At 41.5% G+C, this 21,976-nt stretch overlaps 1 protein-coding gene across 8 annotated transcripts in view; it reads left to right on the forward strand.

The window, feature by feature from the left end:
• The window catches only part of RARB (retinoic acid receptor beta), a 320,997-nt gene that overhangs the window by 241,311 nt on the left and 57,710 nt on the right, over positions 1–21,976 (forward strand). For all 8 annotated transcript variants that reach the window (XM_068674399.1, XM_068674398.1, XM_068674400.1 and 5 more), the window contains one exon: positions 14,074–14,222. In XM_068674399.1, the coding sequence (XP_068530500.1) occupies positions 14,074–14,222 (149 nt within the window). The remainder of the gene's footprint in view (positions 1–14,073; positions 14,223–21,976) is intronic.

Below are 21,976 nucleotides of genomic sequence, written 5' to 3' on the forward strand. Positions count from 1 at the left end.
CTTGGGGGTATAATTAGTGAAAATGGAAATAGATGCAAGAGAAATTTAGTTCCTGATGTTTTAATTTAGTGTAGTACTGCCATGTGTTGTTGAAGAGGATTCTTAAAGGCAAACATAATTATTTCATTATGGTCTTCAGAATGCTTTCATTGGTCTTAATGACAAGAAGCTGCATAAGGAGTCATACATTTTAATTAGACCTTCTTATATTTACATCAGATAAATAACAAATAATTGATGAAAAACAAGTCTTCTGAATGGATGATTTCACACAGAGCTCTGGTTACAGTTTAATGATAAAACATTTCTCTTATTGCTTTGCATTTTAATTATCTAGAATTATTACTCTAGCAGAGATCTCAAAATACTGTTATTTCCATGCATTTCATTAGATTTGCGACTAATTTATATGAATCTGAAGCTAAAAGGTGTTTTCCTATGTAAATCACTTACAGTCAATTTCCAGCTTTATTAATTTCATTTTGCTTTCATTTCTCACATTTTGATAGCTATTTCGAGTGTGTGTGAGCGTGTGTGATGGTCTCTTCAGTAAAAGCTGGGGGGAGGATGAATCAGACCATTTCGTATGGCTTCGCAGGCTCAGGCCCTGCCACCACTAGCAACCCAAACTCCTTCAGAGGTCAAGTGATTGTGACATTGCCGGCCTTATCATGGAATTTTCTAAGGGAAAAAACGGTGCCTCTGACTCATCGCTTAGTTGAAAGTTGTATTCTTAAATTGCTTATTTTGAAAATCCTGCCAATGCCCTTTATAGCTGTGTGCATGCTTGCAGGTGCGTTTCCAATACCCGTATGCTTTCTTTTCTTTGCCCCCTGTGCCCAACACTTTATAATACCAGGAAAAAAAACGATTTTTAGAGTTTTGCTGCTTGCAAGAGCCTCTGGTGTTGGTGTGCTCCCCAACGTTTCATTTTTGCAACAAAACATATTTCACATGATTCATTCCTGAGAGTGTACTGAACACTAATTGTTGTTATTGATTTTAAATTTTGCAACCATTCCAAGTAAGCCAGATGAGTGGCAGATAAAGAGTAATAATCCATGGAGTTCTGGGAGTGTTTCATGTTGGTCTGTAGTACTTTATGTGATCAATAGTAACTGCCCCATTGAAACTAACTGCTGTATCAAATAACAGTAAATCAAATGAATGTGCTTACAGATTATTTATTGAAAGCTTTAATTGTTCACTGGGGCCCTGCTTATCTGAGGAAACAATAGAACTTAGTGATCAGACAAACTGGTTTGCAAATGCCGGGGATGCCACGGAACAGCGGGGTGTCCCCTTGGCCTGCCCGACGTGGGAGTTTGCCACAACGTGCCCCTGTCCTCGCTGGGGCTGCCCAAACGCTGCGACCGCCCCTGCTGCTTGGTCCCGGGGTAAATTGGCCAGAGAGGAGTTTTTCAGAGAGCGTCTCTTGGCTTCACAGCTTACTCTTTGTAGTAGTAGTTGTAGTAAGCTCCTTGGATGACATATCTGGTAGGTTAATGTGTGGAAAAAGCACCAGTAACTTCCCTGAATTTCCAGGAGAGATGTGTGTAGCGAGATCTGGGCGGAGAAAAGGAAGTGAGGAAAAAGCACACGAGACTTACACTGTGAATGATTTCTAACTCACAGCCCTGTGCTGTACTAACAGTTTACTAATCCCTTAAAACAGCTGCTCTGCCTTGTCACAGTTACTCCGTGAATTACTAGTGCCGCAGCTCAGAGGTTTTCTGGACCTTAAAGCGAAATAGATAGTCTTACAGGCAGTTCCACTGCTGCCCTCAATTTTTTTGAGTAGCCTTGGTGTACTGTCAATGATATTTTGCTGTGGCTTCAGAATCGGTTCAGTGTCAGCTGAGACCTAAAGCTGTCCTTCAGCAAATTCGGGACGATGGCACTGCACGAATTTACACTCATTAACATGTCCTTCTGACTGTGACAGCTGAAAAGCATTTGTACAAATAAGCTTAATTACTACAGAAAGTGATGGCCCTAATCTCTCAAATATGGCAAGAAAAGGTTTTTTTTATTATTATTTTTTTATTTTTCCATAAAGATTGCATATTTTCTGAAACATATATAATATACATATGTATTATATTGGATAATCATATTATAGACATTGCAAAATGATTAAACCACAGTCATCAAAGATCTTCTAGAATTGAATCTCACTTGAAACAAGTATTTTCCCTTTTTTAAAGCATAAGCTTTGCCTTAAGTTTCTTGGGACTTCAGGTGTTGAATTTGTTACCAGGTCAGGCCTGAATGTTGCTTGCCCAGCTCTTTGGAGTATTTCCTCTTCTGAAATATTTCCTTTATGTCATATTCTGTGTAAAGTGCAGTTGACATCTTCCCTGTTTGTACGGTGGAATAATGCTGTAAATCATGAGCAGGGTAGCTGGGTAAAAACAAAAACACAAAGTAGATGTTGAATAAGAAACACCAGGCGACTAGGAAATACTGCTGGCACGTATCTGGTTGTCTGCAGTACAGTGTGTGCACATTTTTTCCTCTTCCAAGTGAGAATCGTACTGACAGATGACAGAGAGATAAAATTATGAGCATTCATCACTCCGAGGGATTAACAGGAAAATCCACTGCAGGTAGAGAGTCAGAGAACAGTGTTGGAAAATGTGCTCTCCGGTCACGGTGCTCGTCTTGTCTCCAGCCTTCTTGTACTGCTCTTTGCTCTTCCAGGCAGGGGCAGAGATCTGCTCTTAGCCACGGCTGCAGCTTTGCCCCCGCCTTGCTCTCGGACACCGAGCTCCTTCTCAGCTTTCTGTTCCTCCTGCACCTACTGAGAAAAGGGTGTAGTGGTGCTTGCCAGGTCAAGTGCTCCAAGGGGAAGTAAATTGCACCCATAAACATCTAGAGAGAGAGATATAAAATATTATGTAAGCACAGCGACAAGGATGTGGATTTACAAGAAGGAATTTGGTGCTGTCTTAGGATTTCGTGCTACCTTCCCCACTATGTTACCGTCTTTTGTCTAGCAGGTATTCAGTTCAGAAATACTGAATTTCCATTCAGGCAAGCATTGCAGCTCGACAGACTGTGTATTTTATTTGCACTCCCCTCCAAAGGTGCTGGTGGTTCTCCGTTTCTAAATATCCCATGTGGATGCAGATTTCTTAGCGTCAGCACGGGAGATGGTGAGGTGTGCTGCTCCTAGGAGTGCTCCCACCTCATCTGACACGTTGATGGGACAGAGGAGAGGAGAGGAGAGTTTGGCCCTGTTTTGGTCTCAGAGGCCGTGTACGTATGCGCAGCAGAGGGTGTCAGGAAGGTTAAGATTTGGGCTGCCTGCCCTTCTTGTTGCAGATAAGCCCAAGCGATGAAAGCCGTTTTTTTTTTTTTTTACTGTTATTATGTCATGTCTAAATGGAAATAATGTATTGTTTTAATTAAACCCCCACAGCTGCAGCAGTGTAGCAATGTGGGTGCAATTAGGCGGGTGTTAAAAATAGTCGTACGCCGCCTTCACGCTTAGCGGGGAGGTGAGCTACACGCACGTAACACATCTGTACAAGCACGGGAGCCCCAGAGATCCCCGGCAATAATGCTGGGGGCACGGGCGACGCTCCCCGGGACACGGGCTAGGTGTGGGAAGCTGCCTTGCCAAGAAGGTAGGAGGTTTTCCCTCCCGGCTTGCTGCCTTCCCCTCCGCGGGAGGAGGAAATGCGCGGCTCCATTTCGCAGCCCCGCGCCTTGCCAGCCTCAGCAAATGGCCCTGTTTTCGCAGAGGCATCGCCGGGAAGCCGGACACGCGCTCTTCCCTCTGCTCTGCGGGAGGGTTGGTGAGCTCCAGCCCCAGAAAGGGGCTGGGGGAGGCCGGCTGGGGGTTGCTGGTTCAGCAGATTTCCTTACTCAACGAAAAACATACCTCTGAGCGGCACAGCGCCAGAAAAAGTCTGCAGCGAGGGCCCCGGAGTGAGATCCCGAGCAATGAGATAAGCTTTAACAATTGTCTGCTGCCTTGTAAAGAAAGGCGAGTGACTGTGTGACAGGGGGCTGTCAGGGAAAATAAAGAGGAGCCCCCCTCTTCTAAGGAAATCAAAACTCGGAATTAGCAGAGCAAGAGCAGCCGTCTAAAGCGAAAGCTGGAAACAATACATTTTTAATAAAATGGGCAGTTACTCTAATTGCTGAACCCCTACTGTTCAATTTCTTTTAGTGCCCTTATTCATTAAATTCAGCATACTTATACTTATTATTTACAGATGTATGCGTTTCAACTTGTTTATGGAAACCATGCTTCGGAGAGAGCAGTGGCTGGTATAATACTAATTTGTAAGTGTTTATTGCTGCCTATAATACGCAATTTTTAAAACAATTAAAAATAGCGTTTGAGCTCATCGTTGGAGTCAACCCCAAACTGCCCATGGAAATTGAGGTATTGGTGCTGTGTCCTGCCTTGGAGGCTGTTTGCAGCGGATTGATAACACACACATTAAAGAAGAATTTACCTGTTCTTCGAGACTTTAAGCTCCTTGGCCCAGCTTCTAGATATTATTCTAATGCAACCCATTTAAACATATGTGATGGAGTTCATAATTGCCCTTGTAAATGGGAATAGAAAGGAGGGTATATAAATCAATTAGTGCTATCCAGCAGCGTGGCTGTAATACAAATTAATTGGCATGATAGGCATTTTAACTGCTCCTGCACTCACTTGAAGTAGTTTTGATCGCTGAATTGGCTGTTGTTGAGCCACTCTATTAAGATCTAAAAATACCTAAAGATGAAAATGTCCTGAGTTAATGGTCCTAAAGTTTGAGAAATAAAATTAGATGTAGAGCACAGCGTTGCGTTGTGTCCATGCGGTACCGACCGACTGTATGGTAGCAGCACGTGACTGAAGACATGAAAACACTCGTTCTGCTGCTGGATTCAAGCCACGGCAAAAAGTCATGATAAGTAGCGTCATAAGGACATGCTGAATACATAGGAAATAAAAATAAAAAATAAAAAATTGGCAGACGTAGTAGTACTGGAAACTACTACCATCTCGAGTAGGAGACCGGTTTTGAAGAACAAATTCATTCCCTCATGCCTTTAGTGTAATACTCGGGATTATTCTGTTTGGATGCTTGAAAAGATTTGAAGATAAAAGCACTCAAAGTACAGTAAAACATTTAATAAATATAAATGGAGGCTTTATGGCTTAGTAAAATATCTGGATATACAGCGATTACAGTAACAATGTTGTTATCCTTGCAATTTTTATTTATTACTGAAGAGACTCAATCTGAGTTTTCTCCCATTTACGTTTACAAATCAAGGGTCTTTTTTTTGGATTGCTGGGGTCATGACACTGTAAAACAGATCTGAAAATAGAATCACACCTCTTTTATTTTCAAGTGTTTTGTCCCTCACATGACTTTTTTCTTATTAGTGATCCCATGGGGAAGGTGTGCTGAATTTGTGATGCCACAGTAGTATCAGTAGGCCACAGAAATGGGCTCAGTTTTCATAAATAAAGAATAAAGAGGCCGGAGTCCCCATCCTCTGTAAACTGCTGTGCCTGCTTTGCCTGTGCCGCTTTGCTCCGGATGAGGATCTGACCTTGGAAATTCGCTGGCAAAACAAACAGAGCTTGACTTGTAAGAAAACTTCATTTTCAAAGGAAAACCTACATTCACACAAATGGTAGCATGATCTTCTTTGATGAAGAAGATCCTATTTTTCAGTTTTGCAGCAATACGGGAATTTCACTCAAGATGGATGGAGCTCTGCATGGTAGTGGCCGGGTGGAAAATCACCGACCTGAAAAAAACAGGGCGCTAGCATCTTTCGGATGTTTTTCTTCAGTTTTCCATACGATTTATTTTTTTTTCATGTAGCATGTTTTCCTTTTCACTTTGAAGGTAGGCTCCTAATACAAAGTGATGAGCCGCTGCCCTGCAAACCCCGCCGTGACTGCCAAGCCCTCCGGCCATCCTGTCTGTCCGCTTACTTTCACCCCAGCTCCCTCAGAAACACCTCTGGTGGCTGCCTGACCATTTCTGCAGCCCCAGACCCTCCTGCTCTCGGTTCCTAGCGCATCATTAACTCCGTCCTGAGAGTAACGCCGGTGTAACCAGACGCGGTGCTCGTCTCTAACACAATTAATCACGGCAAGCTTCCACCTTCCACATTTGCTCAGGTGTAACTGTGTCTCTCTGGCTACTCATACGCATAAACCCACATGCAGAACCACTGTGCTGATACCAATGCTAACAAACCCAGCCCCCCAAACAGCATCGCTTGCTTTGGAAAGGTCAGGCGTGCATAAAGCTCCTGCACTGGTCATACACACTTCTCCAGGTTTTTAGTGAGGTTTAAGAGCCAGGCATTGCAAACTGGGGAGCTCTGGAGTAGATGTTACTCCTCTGAGTATTTGACTCAGCCTGGGTTTTGGTGATTTCCAGATGGGATGTTCTCAGTATCTAAGACAACTTTCTTAGCTGCTGTCATGGTAGATTCAGGCTTCCATCCTGGTGGTATGTGAGTCTCCGGTGGCTTGGGCACTACAGCCACATGTAGAGATTTTTGTGGCAGTTTCTAGTGCTGCTTATGCTTGTGTGGGACACAGCAACACGTGCACGGGTGTTGCTGGGTCACCTTCAGGAGAGGAATCAGGTTAAAGGCACGAACAAACACAGGAGGTGCCATGTGAACATCAGGAAGCACTTCTTTACCAAGAGGGTGACTGAGCCACGGAGCAGGTTGTCCAGAGAGGTTGCAATGTCTCCCTTTTTGGAGATGCTCCAAAGCCATCTGGATATGGTCCTGGGCAACCTGCTGGAGGTGGTGCTGCTTGAGCAGGAGGGTGGCCCAGGTGGCCTCAGAGGTCCCTTCCTGCCTCGGCCGTGCTGATTCTCTCAGGACAGGCCGCCTGTCTGCCAGGACATTCATGTCTGCTTGAATATATGGGGGGGTGGTTTTATAGAAATCAGTTATAGAAGTCTCCTGCCATCAGTGGTGAGGGCTCTCGAGGACAGGGGGCACCAAACCTTGGCCCGTCTTGCAGCTGGCTGCTGAGTAGGATGCATGCTCAGGCCTGGTAAGCGGGAGTCCATCAGAGCACGTTAGAGGTGCTAAGCACTGGTTTAATTAAGTTCCCTGCTCTGTCGTGTGTCCCATGTGTAGCTTGGGGTGAGACGTAAGGCTGTGTTTTGAAGACAGTGGTAGAGCTACGGTTAGTTAGTTAGTTAGGTTGGTTAGGTTCCTGTTTGCTGTTGACAGTCCCAGTTGGGTCCTGCCTGCATTTTCCAGGAATTTAAGACCTAGGCTAACCAAGCTCTGTCACTGCTTCTGCTTCCCATGTCTAAAGTAAGAAGAATAGCCCTCCCCTTATCTCACTCGGGTGTTAGGAAGATAAAAATACGAGTGCTCGTGGGATGTTCAAGTACTGGAGTAGCAGAGACTGTGCTCGCAGATCAGGTCGGGAGAACAGAGCAGGGTCTTTCGTGCTGCTAAATATGGCAGGGTCAGAGCACTGCTGGCCCTGCTGAGTGCCTGGGAGTGCACGGCGGGGGCAGTGGGGCCCGAGGAGAGTCATTCAGAGGGGCAGGGACCTGTGATCTGGGCAGGAATGTCACTTGGGAAGACGTGCCGGCAGGTGGGCCCCCTCCAGCGTGTTAATGAACGGCGCTGTAAAGTCAGGTAACGCCATTTGCATGCTCAACAAATGGATTAATTAAGAGACCAGACTGTTTGTGGTGTAGCAGAAAAGGATATTGCTAAAAAACCACCCACTGGGCAACCAAGAGAGGATATTTGTGGGAATAATAAATCTGTGCTGTGAGTGAAAAAGTTAGTAAGCTGCTGAGGAGCAGAAGTAGTGTTAGACAGGAGCAAAAGGATAAACAAATGATAGATGCTGGTGGCTTCTAACTTACAGCAAACAAATCTGGATAGCTCTGCTATCTGTGCTGGTAGTAAGGTGTTGAATATTCATGTTCTGGCCCTAATCACCTGATAGGAACAAAGGCACCAGCGGGCTCTACTGTTGTCATATGGCTGAGGCCAGTACCCGCTGGCTCCTCTGGCTTCTGTTACATGACTGCTGGTTAGCATTACACATTTGCAACTGAAACCTGGCAATTTTGTTGATGAAAGGCATGAAGGAATACGATGCACCTCACTCCCAGCTCTGAACTGGAGGAGATGCAGTAGATGGGCGTGAACGCTTCTTCTGGCACTCAAGTTTGTCAATATGACTTTGCATACATGGCAGCAAATGCATTTGCTGAATCTAAAGAAACTGCTTTTTGAGACTCCTCCTTGGAAGTTACTCTGCATTTTAGCACTGAAATGCTAAAATAGTTCAAATGAAAGCGTTCCGAGGACCTGCTTTGCAAGTAATGACTCCCCTCAAGGTTATGGATGCTTTTCAAGGTTCATTCTTTCAAACATCTTTTGACTTGGCAAGATCTCCATCATTCATTCCTATTATTTGCATTGGAGTAGCGCTTGAAGGTCCTGCAGCGCTGGTTGCTGTACAGCTTATTCTGAGACCCTGCCCAAAATAGCCTACAGTCTAAACACAACAAAATGGTTGGAGAAAGGAGCTCCTGACCCTGCATGCATCGTCAGTGGAGCAGTGACCAAGCGATGGCCTGGCCCAAAACAGCCTGGTCTAAACGCACAAGATGCAGAAGGGTAGGGAGAAGAAAATACTTACTTGGTTGTGTGCATGTCTTCAGTGGAGCACGGCCAAATTTGTAGTTAGAACTTCATTAGGGTAAGGATATCAGAGCAAAGTGTGTGCTGAACTGCTGCTTGTGCTCGCAAGGCACAGGACAGAGTTCAGCAGGCCCACTCTTCTCCCAGCTGTGGCTGGACAGAAGCCAGCTGTCCGTATCGCTTTTTTTTTTTTTACTGACAAAAGTCCTCACAGCAAAGGCACTTCAGCTTTAGACTTCTGCCAAGTATCAGGGCTTGCACCTTGTCTGAGATAGCTGCTGGCAGCAGGAGCCTGTGCCATAGGCATGACTCTGAAAATGACCTCGGCCGAGGCACCTTCGAGGCGACCTTGTGTGTGCAGCTTGTCCATTAGTAAGGGCTTGCAGCTTGGGCTTCTGATCCCCATAACCTCTACTTTGTCTAAGTTTTGTTGTGTTTTTTTTTTTTTTTTTTTTTTTTTTTTTTTGTTTGTTTGTTTGTTTGTTTGTTTGTTTTGTTTTGTTTTGTTTTTAATTGTGCTGTAGGAATCCCAAACTGTACGCGGCAAAAATCTGGGGGATACTTGTTGAACTTTTCAAATAACAGAAAGAGATCATTTGGGATTGGGCGCCCCAACTATAGGCCAGATCATAAAGTGTAGTCTTTTGATGTTCTTGTTGAAAAAGTCCCTTTTTCATAGTAAAAGCAAACCTGAAGACATAGAGTGTTGATTTGGGGTTTATGTTTGGTTTTTGTTTGTTTGTTTTTGCTTTCAAGGCTAAGTCACACCTTTTTTTTTCTTTTAATACCTAGATAGTCTTGTAGAGTTGAACTATAGCTTGATTAAAATTAAAGCTGGAAAAATGGTGATGAGGAACTAAATACAATAACTTACGTAACGCCGTGGTGTTAAGACAGATGTGTGCAGCTAGCGGGACGGGAGTGTTAAAAAGGGGACGCTAAAATGGAGGACATGTTCCCATAAGTACTTACGAAAATCCCGATAGCTATACTCAATCTGGAGCTATGGCAGCCTGTGTTTTAATGCAGGTATGCTGCGCTCATGCTAACAAAAAACATTCCTTCCTGCACCTCAATGCATACCCAGCCCTGCGAGGAAAGGTTTCTGATAGCGGCTCGGATGTTGCAGGTCGGTAATTCAATGCAAGTTGATTAACATTTGGCGTGTTGTTTCCCCCGAGCCTTTTCCTCTTTCTTCCTGCCCTCAGCCCACTCGACCTCCGCGCAGCAAATCCGTCGTAAATCCCGGCGCAGAGCAGCGATCGAGCACGGGGACGTCAATCACTGAAATCGTATCCCCACTCCTTTGCTTCTGTCGTTATCTTTGAAAGGGGGGAAAATCAGGGTCTTCACGCAAAGCGGAGACTTTGTTTTTCGCCTTTTTTCTTGTCTCTGACCCGCACCTGTTGTGTATATGGTAAAAATATCTGGGCCGTATAACCCAGCAACAGTCCGCAGCCAGAGCCATGTGTGACCGGGTCAAACACACACTCGCTGGAGGGTCATGGCCAGGTTACTAAGTCAAGGCTGGCAAGGCTCCACCATAATGTTTTCTTTCTCTCGCGCTTTTCTTCCCCCTTGTCTGTCTTCCAAACAACGGTTTAAAAAAAAAAAAAAAAAAAAACTCGTAACAATGCAAACTATTTAAGCATGACAAATTCAAAGAGGTTTTTTATTAAAAAAAAAAAAAAAAAAAACAACGGGGCGGGGGTTGAGTCAACGCTATTTTGGATTTAATTTTATAGTATAGTTTTATGTGGCACATGAAAGAGAGAAATTTGTATTGAAACAATTGAGACCCACTTTCCCAGTTCCTGGCTCTTTCCTGGAAGATGATTAAAAGCAGACTTTTTTTTTTTTTTCCAGACTAGACATAAAAATTAAATGATCTACAGTATATAGTTATTTTTTCAAATGTTTGGAGGCTTATAAATAACTTCTACAATCAAATGCACACATACAAGCAGCAGAGAATCTGGTTCTAATTACTTGTACTTTAGTTGAACTTTGGCGTTTCCTTTGACTTTCTGCCTAATGTATGTGAGCTGTGTGCCTTGCACTCCTGCAGTGAATTCATAAAAAAAAAAAAAAAGAAAAAAAAAAAAAAGGAGGCAAAAAAATCCAGACTCTTGTTGGTGCCAACAAAAATGAGGGTTAACAGAATGTTTTGACCAAATGCAACACTTTGCTATTCACCCTAATTAGCTGAAATTGCTGCTTCCCACCAGGGACCCTGAGCTCAGTATTCACAATTCCCTTGAGGCGATCCAGGAAATGCCATTTGCTTTACAACTTCTTATTCTTTTAAGACTCCACTGTCCAAAGTGTGCATTAACATACAAGCTTAATAATCTAGGTTCCTAGTGAAACGAAAGGCATTTCATAATGCCTGCTTCTAGCTGGTCACCGAGTGAAATACCTCTATCTGTCAACATGGTTTAGCTGGCAGTAAATTAGCTCTCACAAAGCACGCTGTGCTTTTCAAGATCTTATCTGCTACTTTATCTAACCTTTCGAAATATTTCAGACATCTTAGGAATTGTGAAGTGACCTATTGTTGGAGGGTCCCTGTGTGCTTAAGCAGCATTCAGGTGTCCTGTGACTGCGCTGAGGCTCTGTTTTCTCAGGTGAATCGTGTCACATCCCGCTGGAAGAGACAGCAGGACCTTGAAAGGAGTTGCTTTGACTGAGTTGTTCCTGAAATTTTAAGGCTACTTTACAAATTCCTTCTTGGAAATGTCAGCTGTGCCCGCCCGCCCTGTTTTATTTTAGCTTCCATGTGCAGGCCTGCGTAGATGAGAAGAGGCTCTGCTTCTGTTCTTCACCTGTGTGATACAAAAACAGGGCTCTAAACCCAGGAAGCTTGAATGGCACTACATGCATTTTCAAGTAAGGAGTTTAAAAGGCTAAATCCAAGGAAGATGAGTGAGGCAGAAGCTGGTCTAGGAGGGTAGGGCTTGTCTAACCTGGGTTGGAGCCTACCCCAGAAAGCTGTCCGTACACTTTGCCTATGAGTGAACGTTCCCAAATGTGGTTTTCCTACAAAAACTCAACCTCTAGACAGTTGCTCATCCAACACAATTATTATATAGAATAGATTGAGCTCTTCCAGTAGCGTATATGTCTGAGTGTTTTGGGGAGGGTGTTCTAGTTTGTGCTGGCTTTTTTACTCGCGCATATCTTTTCACATTGGCCAGAAAAAAAATTAAATTTGTAGTGGCATCTTCAGATCTTCAGTTGCTACCTACTCTTTCTTCCTTCCTTTATGAACTGAGCTGGTTGCTTAACCTCTTCTGAACATCCCAAGTTGCTGGTGCTTGGCCAGTGCGTGACAGAGCTGTGTTGTACATATGGCCTGCGGTGTGAACACTGCTGTTGGATGCTGGTGCTTGTGTCGAATGAAATCCTCAAAAATGCTGCAGTGTATCGGCATTATTCCTCAAAGACTGCTTTTCCCAAACCGAAATCAGGGAAGGATTGCAGGAGTGCAGTTGTTTTATTGAATGACACAACCTTGTTTTCCCATGGGAAGCCTAAAAACTGCCTTTCAGACTGACTGGAGAGTTGAATGAGCTAATACGAAACACATTGTCTGCTGATATTAGAGTTTTAAAGCTAAAATTTTATCATTCCACAGGCTGATTGGAAGCCCCTGTAATACTTGTGCTAGCATGAAATAATGCGCAGGCTGTTTGAGGCCTCTCAAGGGCATTTGATGAATCTAACTTTAATTTAGAAGTACTAATAGATTATTGATTTAAGCAGGATGACTGTGCAGAAATCAATAATGGAGCACTCTGTGTCTCTCTTAAATACCAAAAATTACTACTGAGAAGAAATGATCATTCTCTCTTCTTTCTTCATTAAGAAAAAAACTTCATTAAAGTTTGCTTGATTCAGTAGGAAGCTGTAGATATTTGGTTTGTCAAGGTTCAGCATATTTAATGCTGAAACAGTTAAGTATAGTTCTGGACATTGTTTTAAAATCACAATTTATTGAGCCATACGTTATTTTGCTTTTCTGTTCTTTCACACAAACCTCATTATTGTTAGATATATAAGTAAGTTGTTCCTGTTGAAAAGACATTTCTTTGCTTAGAATCAGTGCCTTTAACGTTTCGCTTCAGAATTTATTTTCTTCTAAAAAATGTGTCCTTGAAGTTGATAGTAGCTTAACCCAAGCGAAAATGGCAGAAATTGGCCCTTCTCTACCAAGTAATCAGAAGTTGTATCGTGCTCCGTGTTCCCCTCTGTGAATTCTGTAGTACACGAGCTGACAATGAATCATGGCTTTAATACAAATGTATCATCTCAGTAATCTGAAAAATATCATGTACAGTAAATCTTGTCTAAGATTTTCCATTGAGTAATATTCTGCAGGGCCTGCTGTTAGTACTCTGGAGATTTAGCTCTGCTGATAGTGCCTAATATTTCTGGATAGATCGGAGTTCACAGATTCTGTCATTTCTGTGTATCTGTTGAAAAGTTGGAGGGATTTATCTGAGAAGCAGCAGAACAGCTAGGTGAAACATGAAAATGTATTGCACATCTACCATAAATGTGAGGAATGATGACAGCGTATCACCGAAAACTAATGCAGATGTTTTGAAAAGATCTAGTTCACGTCTTATCTCGCATCGTAGAGCTTTCATGTCCTCTCACTGAAAGGGATGACTGGCTCTTCAGCAGGTTCAAAACAAATGACCATCCAGAAATATTAAGGCAATAAAGGACATGGGGTCATAATATCTAATAGCTTTTTCTCAGAGAGGTTTCCTGATGTTACAAATTCGAGGGTTGATAAGGAGGTGTTGCTGAGTTGTTCTACTTTTACTGATGAAACAAAGAGAAGGCTTGTTCTTGTAATTTTCACTTCTGTACTTGTTCTTTTGTCTCTTTGCATATGTCTTGATGCATTTCCCCATCTTTTTGGGGCAGAATTGGACGTTGAAAGTGTTACCTATTGTAGATTAAGGCAAAAGATGTAAGAGCTCTTCCAAGTCTAGGGATAGATTGGAAACATGCATACCGCTAATGCTTTCCCATTCAAGCTTATGTCCAGTGTGCACACATGGATCCCATGTAATTCCAGAAATACTCTGTAATTCTGGCTAAAACCAGAATATGAGCCCAGATGAAGCTTTTGTGGTGTTTGGTAGCTGGCTTATGATACATTACATCCCAGTTAGTTTAAAATATGCTTTTAAAACTATAGCATGTAGTCCTTTCACTGTTTGCCTTTCTTTAGTTCCCCTTAAATTTTTCTAGGAAGGACAAGTGAGCATGTATTCTACAAAGATAGATATGGGTTGGTTTGATAGTTTTAATATAGTAAATGATTGGTTATTTGAAATTCATTCATGAATCATTCATTTATATTTCTTTTTTCTTTTGTAGCAGTTGAAACTCAGAGCACCAGTTCTGAGGAACTTGTTCCAAGTCCTCCTTCACCACTTCCACCCCCTCGTGTTTACAAGCCCTGTTTTGTCTGTCAAGACAAATCATCTGGATATCACTATGGTGTCAGTGCTTGTGAGGGATGTAAGGTGAGTGCCATCATCTCCCTTTCTTTTTATAGTAACACATTTCATTTATGAGAGCGGCTAGGCAGTGAAGTATGGTGTGACTTGATTGTCTGCAAAGACACCTGTGCTTTTCTTGTGTGAATGAATTCTGATACATGAGTAAAGCCAAGTAAATGACCATCATGCCTGGAATTATTGTCCTTCATAACTTCTGCCAAAGTATATCTATCAGGGTCTTCCATAGGTATTGACCAACATCAGAAAGTGGTTGTATATGCAGAGATAATCCTATAAAATGTGAAAATGCTTTGAGACTCTTCACTGTCCATATTTAGGTATACCCTGAGAACTCACGTAGTCATTGTCTGCTCTGAGCCTTGCTTTTTCTGTGGGAGAAGGACCTGATTATCTGGAAATTTTTGGCATAGTCTCTAACTAATTTCAAATCAAATTGGGAGTTTGAGGATTAGCAGGATGGTATTCATGAAATTTAATCTGGCAGGCTACAGTGCTGGCACATCTGCTAGCTACTTTCTAGTGCTGTGATTGTCAGAGTATGAATGGACTATCCGTAGGATGCAGTAATATGATATGCAGTTCTAAAGTAAGAGAATGTATCTAAAGATGAGATACACATCAGAGAAGCAACGTCAACTAAACCATGTGTGTATGGCAATAATTAAGGGTGCATACACAGTGAGCAGCATGTGTGCAAGGAAGAAGGCAGGGCTAAAAATGCTAAAGAAAATATATAATAGGGCAGATGGTCTCATGGTTATCTTTATTAGTTATGGTAGCCTGATACAATGTTCTTTTCTAACAACTAGACAAAATATCTATGATTTTAATCCTTCAAATTAAAATAGTTGTCTAGTACTTAGTACAGTGAAGATCCTAATACGTGATGAAAAAGTGACAGGTGCTACATTTGTGTAAATAAAGTTACTAGAATTAATAAAAAGTAATAAAGTATAAAATTAATAAAAAATATTTTTATGGTTTAGTTGTAGAAAATTTAATATCTTTCAGATACTGTTAGGTATTTTTACATTCTCTTTTCTTCCTGCAACGTATTCCATGCCACTGGCCTTTTGTAGTGAAATTAAATATCATGGTCTTGGCTTTGTGTCATTAGGCAAAAAGCTATAGGATTAGAGTCTGTTTTCCCCTCTGTTTTATAAACTCAAGATACTGAGGTAGTGCAAGTAACTATTGAAGCTCACCTCTGTTTTAGAATCTCGTTTTGGAAGCAAAGTTTTGCTTGGATATCACCATGTCTATTTTTTTTTTTTTCTTTTAGATGCCACAGAGCTATTGAAATGCGTCTGTTAGGAAAATCTGTGATAAGAATATGCTAGAGCTGCTTTCATTAAATAGGAAATCTTATCTCATTCTTTACTTGGATACTAACACACAAATGGTGGTGTCATTTACTCGCCCACACACTCACTCTAAGTACAGACATAATTGCAGACTGTGGCAGCAAGGTCACATGTTCCTAAGACTTCATTATTTTTGAAAAATATGCTAAAATATACTGTAGGGCTTTTATTGGCATACTGCAAAGCATTTTTGTAAACAATTAAAACAAGACTGCACTTGTCAAAATACCTGAAGAAATCCATCTTGTAATGTGGTGGCTGCTATTCAACAGCAAAAAGAAATTGTGTTCACTTATTTGCTAATTTGCAAGATGGGGCAATTCAGCACTTAGCAGTAGCTGCTGTTAAAAAAATAAAGAGAGGTGAATTGCGTCTAAAACCTGTCACTCTATGAGAAACAACAAGATTCCAAATCAATAACGTGACTACTTAAGACTGGCAATATTTGGGTTAGTTGACACTAACTCTTCAACAGGTTTGACTAGGATTTAATTGAATTTAATTAAGTTATTCCACTGATTGAATCATCTTCCTTAGTGAGCGCCAGCAGAACATGATGGCAGAGAACATGATGAGTCAATCAGTGGTACTGTTAGTGGATGGTCAGGCACTACATTTGCTGTTGAGGGTTTTATAAGCTTTCAGGTCAACAGAAATGCTGTGCTGGATGACAGCAGACAGCACTATGTGACCACAACACCAGGAATAGCCTCAGAAACCTCCTTGCTGACAATTTGTTTTTCTGGTCCTTCACCTTTGCTCTATGCTTGCTCTTGTACCATAAGAAAGCTGCCACCTTTTACTCTATTTCTAATCATCTAGGCTCCTGCCTCTACTCAAGCCTAGTTTCACTGTGTGTTCTCACTATTAATTCTTTCTTCATGCTTCTTTTTCTCTTTCTCTTCATACAAAATTTAGTCAGTTGCTTTGCGAGCTTAAATAAGCACTGAACATTGAGCATAGCCATTGAGGAAGCCTCATTTTCTGAGGATCTCAGCCTTTCAGGTGGTTAACCCTGCTTTATTAGGAAGTATGAGTTGCACTGAAGGCTTCTTCTTGGTATGGTGTTGTAGTTCTATGCTGGTTCTCTGGTGAATAGGGAACAATAATAAGAAGTCATGTCACAGGCTTTCTTCTCATTAAGAACCACATGTATTTATTCCTCTTTTACTTGAACACACATTCTCTTACTTCTCTTTTACTTGAACACACGTTTCCAAGCAATTTCAAAGAACTTGATCTTCTTGGAGATTGCTATATTTGCAATTTTACTGCAGTTGGCCAAACTATGTTGGGATGGGGAGAGGCAACCTTGCTTATTATCACTGGATTACAAAATCATTTTAAAAATTATTAAAGAAAATTATTAAAGAAAAATTAGTTCTTAATAAACTAGACTAGAACATCATCCTAATCAAATGTTAATTCTCTTTTTCCCCCATCTTTCCCTCTGATCTTGTTTCCATTTTCTCTTCACTCTTATTTCGCCCATTTCTCTCTCTACCTGATTTGCTATCTGTTCTGTAATGCTAGACCTGAAATTCATTCCTTTTTCCTCCTTCGCAGGACCTACCTCTGTTCTGATATTTTTTTCTCAAGTCTTTTCCTTTTTCCTTTCTGACTTGTTTACCGATTCCTTCAAATTCATGGCAGTCTTGTTTCTCATGAGAAACATGAACAGAAAACTCTCCTCATTTCGTATTTGTTTCTCTAATTAGGGCCCTATTCCTTTGTGTGTTTTTGTTTGTTTGTTTGTTTGTTTTTTTCTGTGCTGTCTCTCCCTTGGTTTTCTTCTAGTTCTCTGTCTCCTTCTCTTTTGCTTTGAGCTCCAGTGCAGCTGCCATCACGGCGGTCATTAGCAGTATCCTTCTGGTGCAAAGGGACAGCTTTCTGTCCTTGAGCTTTGGGCTTGATTACTGCCTTTGATTCAGCAGGTTTTCCTTCTCTTGGCTTTCAGGGCTCTTTATGTTCTCCCTCCCACTTTGTTTACTGTTCATTTAATGTCCCCTTAAGTGTCTCTTTTATCTATTTGCTGATGCTGTTCCCTGATGATCAGTTCTTCAGTTTTCTGTCTCAGAAGCATCAACTGCTGAACTATTTTGTAGTAGACCAATGGTCTGTCAGCCAAAAGCAATATACTGCTAATAAAGGGTATGCTCTTAATGGTGACCCTTCCAGCCATGACCCCTTGGAGAGCTGTAATTGGCGATTATGACTTTGTGATGCTCCATTGGGGAACCACTGCACTGGAAATTTTTAAGTTCCCTCAATTGTCACCTGCCAGTGGATGATTTCCAGAGTTACTTCCAGCTCTGACTTCTCCCACTGCCATCTTTCCCTGGTGTGCCCTCTTGCTTGTCTGACCGCTATCTTGGACTCAGATTTTGGGAAGACCGAACTTTCCATCTCTCTGCGACATCACCAAGCTTTGGCAATCTCACACCTTCCTGTTTTTCAGACATCATTTCTGATCTTTACTGCAATTCACATGACATGTTGACCTTTTTGCCCCAGGATGTACCTTCTTGCCTTCATTGACAGACCCTTGCTGTGGTCTTCTCATGTGATGATTAGATTTCAGCTTGGTCTCTTCTCCACTTCTTTCTTGACCTTCTTCTTCTCACAGCCATCCCTGGACCTTATTGTTTTAGGAACCTGGGAGCAGCCTCCTAACCTCCTTTGCCAAATGTTTCCTCTTTTTATGTCTGTTAAACCCTACTTTTTAAAGTGATCCTTCTGTCTTACTCATGACCAGAGTCTTAAGCACTGTCTCCCACTAGAAAGACTGTTCTGTGGCTTGTTTTGATAAACTAGTCTTTTGAGTATTTGGGGGGCTGGAGTATTTCATGATATGTGCCTATGAACCGTGGTGGAAGTTCAGGAGCTGTCTAAATAAAGTTAAGCTATCTCCTGTTCTCAGATTGTAGTATGTTCTTGCTGAAAATCTCATTTGTGATAATAGAATTAGAGTCCCAGACTTCTTGCCTTCTGAATTTGAGGGTTTGACACATGTAAAAGGTTGATATCCAAGAGTTCTTTCTCAATCTGGTCGGTCAAAATCAGCAGTAAGGATTTTTATTTTTTTTTTTTATTTTATTTAAACTGGTTTAAAAAGAAAAATCTTGGCATTTTTTCGAAAAACTCTAGAGGCAGCCAATCTCTTTATGTGTAAAATACAACAACACAATGTTCAACTTACTTACAACTTTTCCATTTTGTAAACTGTGTGGCATTTCAAAGGCGGGTTTGGGAATTGTGTGTTTCATGACCTCAGTTAAAGACTTCTAAAATCTTCCTTTGCCTTTTTTTTTTTTTTTTTTTAATTTCCTTCCCGGTTTCTGGGTGTTGCGAGATAGCACGCAAACAAATTCCATACGAAATGAGTCGCTTGGATTTATCCAGCTGGGACAAGTGGTTATAGGGCTGTCACTGAAAGCTCAGCTCTTTGGGCCTGGCTTTTCTCCTCATTGTAGTCGGGTTTGCAGAAAGGGAGATTGAGTGTGGTGGGCTGGTTTCCCAAACAATGCCATCATTGTGCGGGCGATGAGGAGAAGCTGGTGTTCTGGCAGATTCAGCTGCCTCTTCAAGCCTTGTCCCTTGTTCTGGGTGTTTAAAAGATGGCATTCCTCTGCTGGCAACCCTGCCTGGATTTCTGCCTTGAATTCGGTGGGCAACAAAGATGCCCAGAGCAGTTTCAGAAGAGAAGACAGCACAAGAGAGTAGTTTTACGGTCCAGCAGTTTTGTCTGAATGATCAAGGTGCCTCTCTGCCCATTGCTGATGCTAATGGACAAAAATGTAGAAAAATCTAATTCACTACAGAGTGATCCCAGATCAGCTTTTATCATAAAAGAATAGCTTTCCTTCCATCAGAATCTTCATAGAAAACCATACCTACTGGGGAATCACTGAGATACAAGGGTAGCCACGTTTAATACCTTTCCAGAGGTCTTCAGTTATAAAAATAACACGTCTACCAGTTTGACTTGTTCCTAACTCAAATACTTACTTTTTTAATTGCAAAGACTTTAAGCAGCTTGGAGAATAGCCATTGATAGAATAAACCTTGAAATTTAGGTCAATAATTCTGTAGGACTGACTCAAAAAAAAAAGTGCACATAACAGGAGAAAAGCTCTTTGGTTAGGCACCCAAAAAAATAATCTGTGTTAATGATCTCAGTGAAGTCCTTCATGGTTATGTCCCTCTGGACACTCAGAGGGTTGGGGGTTCTCCTGCTATGATCCATGAATCCATGGTCATCAGAGGCAATAACTGATTTACAAAATGCTACTGCCTAGAAGTGGAAAAGGCTTTGATTTGATTTATTTAGAGCTGGATGGCAAGGACATGCTTTAGTCTGCAAGAAATGTTGATGAGTGGCCTAAAATATTTTAGGGATTGTTGTATCAGTGTTCTCTTTATGAAACAGTATCCTTCAGGACAGATGCCTCTTTCTTTTAATAATGCCTCTTGTATCATGTGAGAAGAGATTTGCATTTTCTTAGGCAGTTCTGGTATTGTAGAGGGACCTTAAGCAGCACTTGTTTTTGGAAACCACACTCTTGCATGTGTAAACTTCCAGCTATAATGTAATCACATTTAAGTCTATATTTATGCCCCTTTACTGGAAATTAAGGATCCAGACATAGAATTTTCTCCAAGTTACCTCGCACTAAAAATAAAAGCAGACCTCATAAAAACATCTCCCCAGTGCTCTGTGCATTTGTTTGGCTTTGTTCTTCTGGCGTGTTGTAATCATCTACAACTGAAACAAAAAGTAAAAGACATGTCTAAATTTGAAAATGCTTATTTTCTGAGCTTAAAGTATTGGATTACAGACGACATGTGATTTGTATTAGGGAAAGAAGTAATATTGGTTGCAACAACGCAATTGTAAAAGCTTCTATCAGTTCAAATAAAAATACAGATCAGCTTGAATGATCAAGCTGTATTCGTCTCCATTTAAGCTGTATTAGTAAGTGACAGTGCAAGCAGAGGAGATGCATGCTGTCGTTCATGCACAGCTATGAAAAATTCCTCAAATCACAGAAAATTACTCCTAGTTTTAGCTATATCAACAGTCATTTTTCAGAAGATGACAAATGTATTTTGAGATACATTTCTGCATACTGTTAATATCAGCTGATCCTCAAGCACTTTGCAGTGTAGCAATGTTCAAAGCCATTTGTTTGCAGAAAGCAGTGCCATTTGCAGGAAGCAAGGCCATATGCAGAAAGATGCTAAATGAGTTGAAAGTGATCTAAATGTGGTACTGAAAACCTGGAGTTTTTCTGTGTTTCGTAGGATCAGAGGAGACCTCATCATTTTAATGGTCTATTTGAGATTTAAGATTTTAAAATTTAAAAAAAAGCACCAAATGTCCTTTGAAAAGCTGATAGCTGTTTCATTGCAGTATATTCTGAATTATTTTTTCTCTTTGCTTGGAAGATAAAACATTCACCAAATACTGAATTTATTTCATATTTTTTGAAGGATGGGTAAGCGTGCATTTATGGGAAGTTTACTGAGACTAGACACGATGAAATAGACAGGGTCAGGAACAAATACTTTATGTTACCATACGTTTTAAAATCTCTTTCTGGATCGTTTGAATGTAATAAAATGAAGAAAAAATAAATTACCAACCATGACAGTTGAAGAAAAATGAAGATCACGTTGAGTATTTGAATGTCGTACTTGATTTCCAGCACCTCGGGCCCAAGTCATGGATTTAACCTCCTCCACTCTCCACTGGGTACCACTTACCCTCAGCCATACACCAGGTGTTCGTCTTAAGCTGTGAGAATAGTTGTTTTTATTATTATTTTAATTTTGTTATTTTGTAACAAAAGTGCAGGGATCATCCCGTATTAGTCTGTAACTATGCTAACCAAGCTGTTCCAGTTAATTGCAAGCTCCTATGGAAACAGGAGCTGGAAACTGCTTTCTTATTTTGCCCCTGTCCATGAAGGCTTTCTCAATAAAAGGAGAACAGCATCTGACTTAAACCATGGTAAATTAAATAGCGACCAGACACCTTGGGGCGTCGCTTTGCAGTGCTGAAGCTGTTTGGCAGCACCAACCAGCACTCCTCCCAAGCACAGCTCGGGGCTGCGAGCTATCCAGTGGCTACCTCCAGCAGCAGGTCTGGATGGTTTTAGAAGCCCAAAGGGTTGGCTGACATGGAGGTGGGCTTCCACATCATACATCTCTGACAGTCCCCAAGGATATCTCCTAATACAGATGTAGCCTTAGTGTCTACTGACCTTGGCACATCTTTCTCAGGAGTTATTCTCAGTTGAGTACCTATAACAGCCATGGTTTGTTCTTAGTAATTATTAAATTGTCAAGCCTTTCTCTTCTGTCAGTGTCTGTTCCTTTCTATGCCTAAGA

This window comes from Anas acuta, chromosome 2 (assembly GCF_963932015.1).
Source record: "Anas acuta chromosome 2, bAnaAcu1.1, whole genome shotgun sequence".
Taxonomy (NCBI): Eukaryota; Metazoa; Chordata; class Aves; order Anseriformes; family Anatidae; genus Anas; species Anas acuta.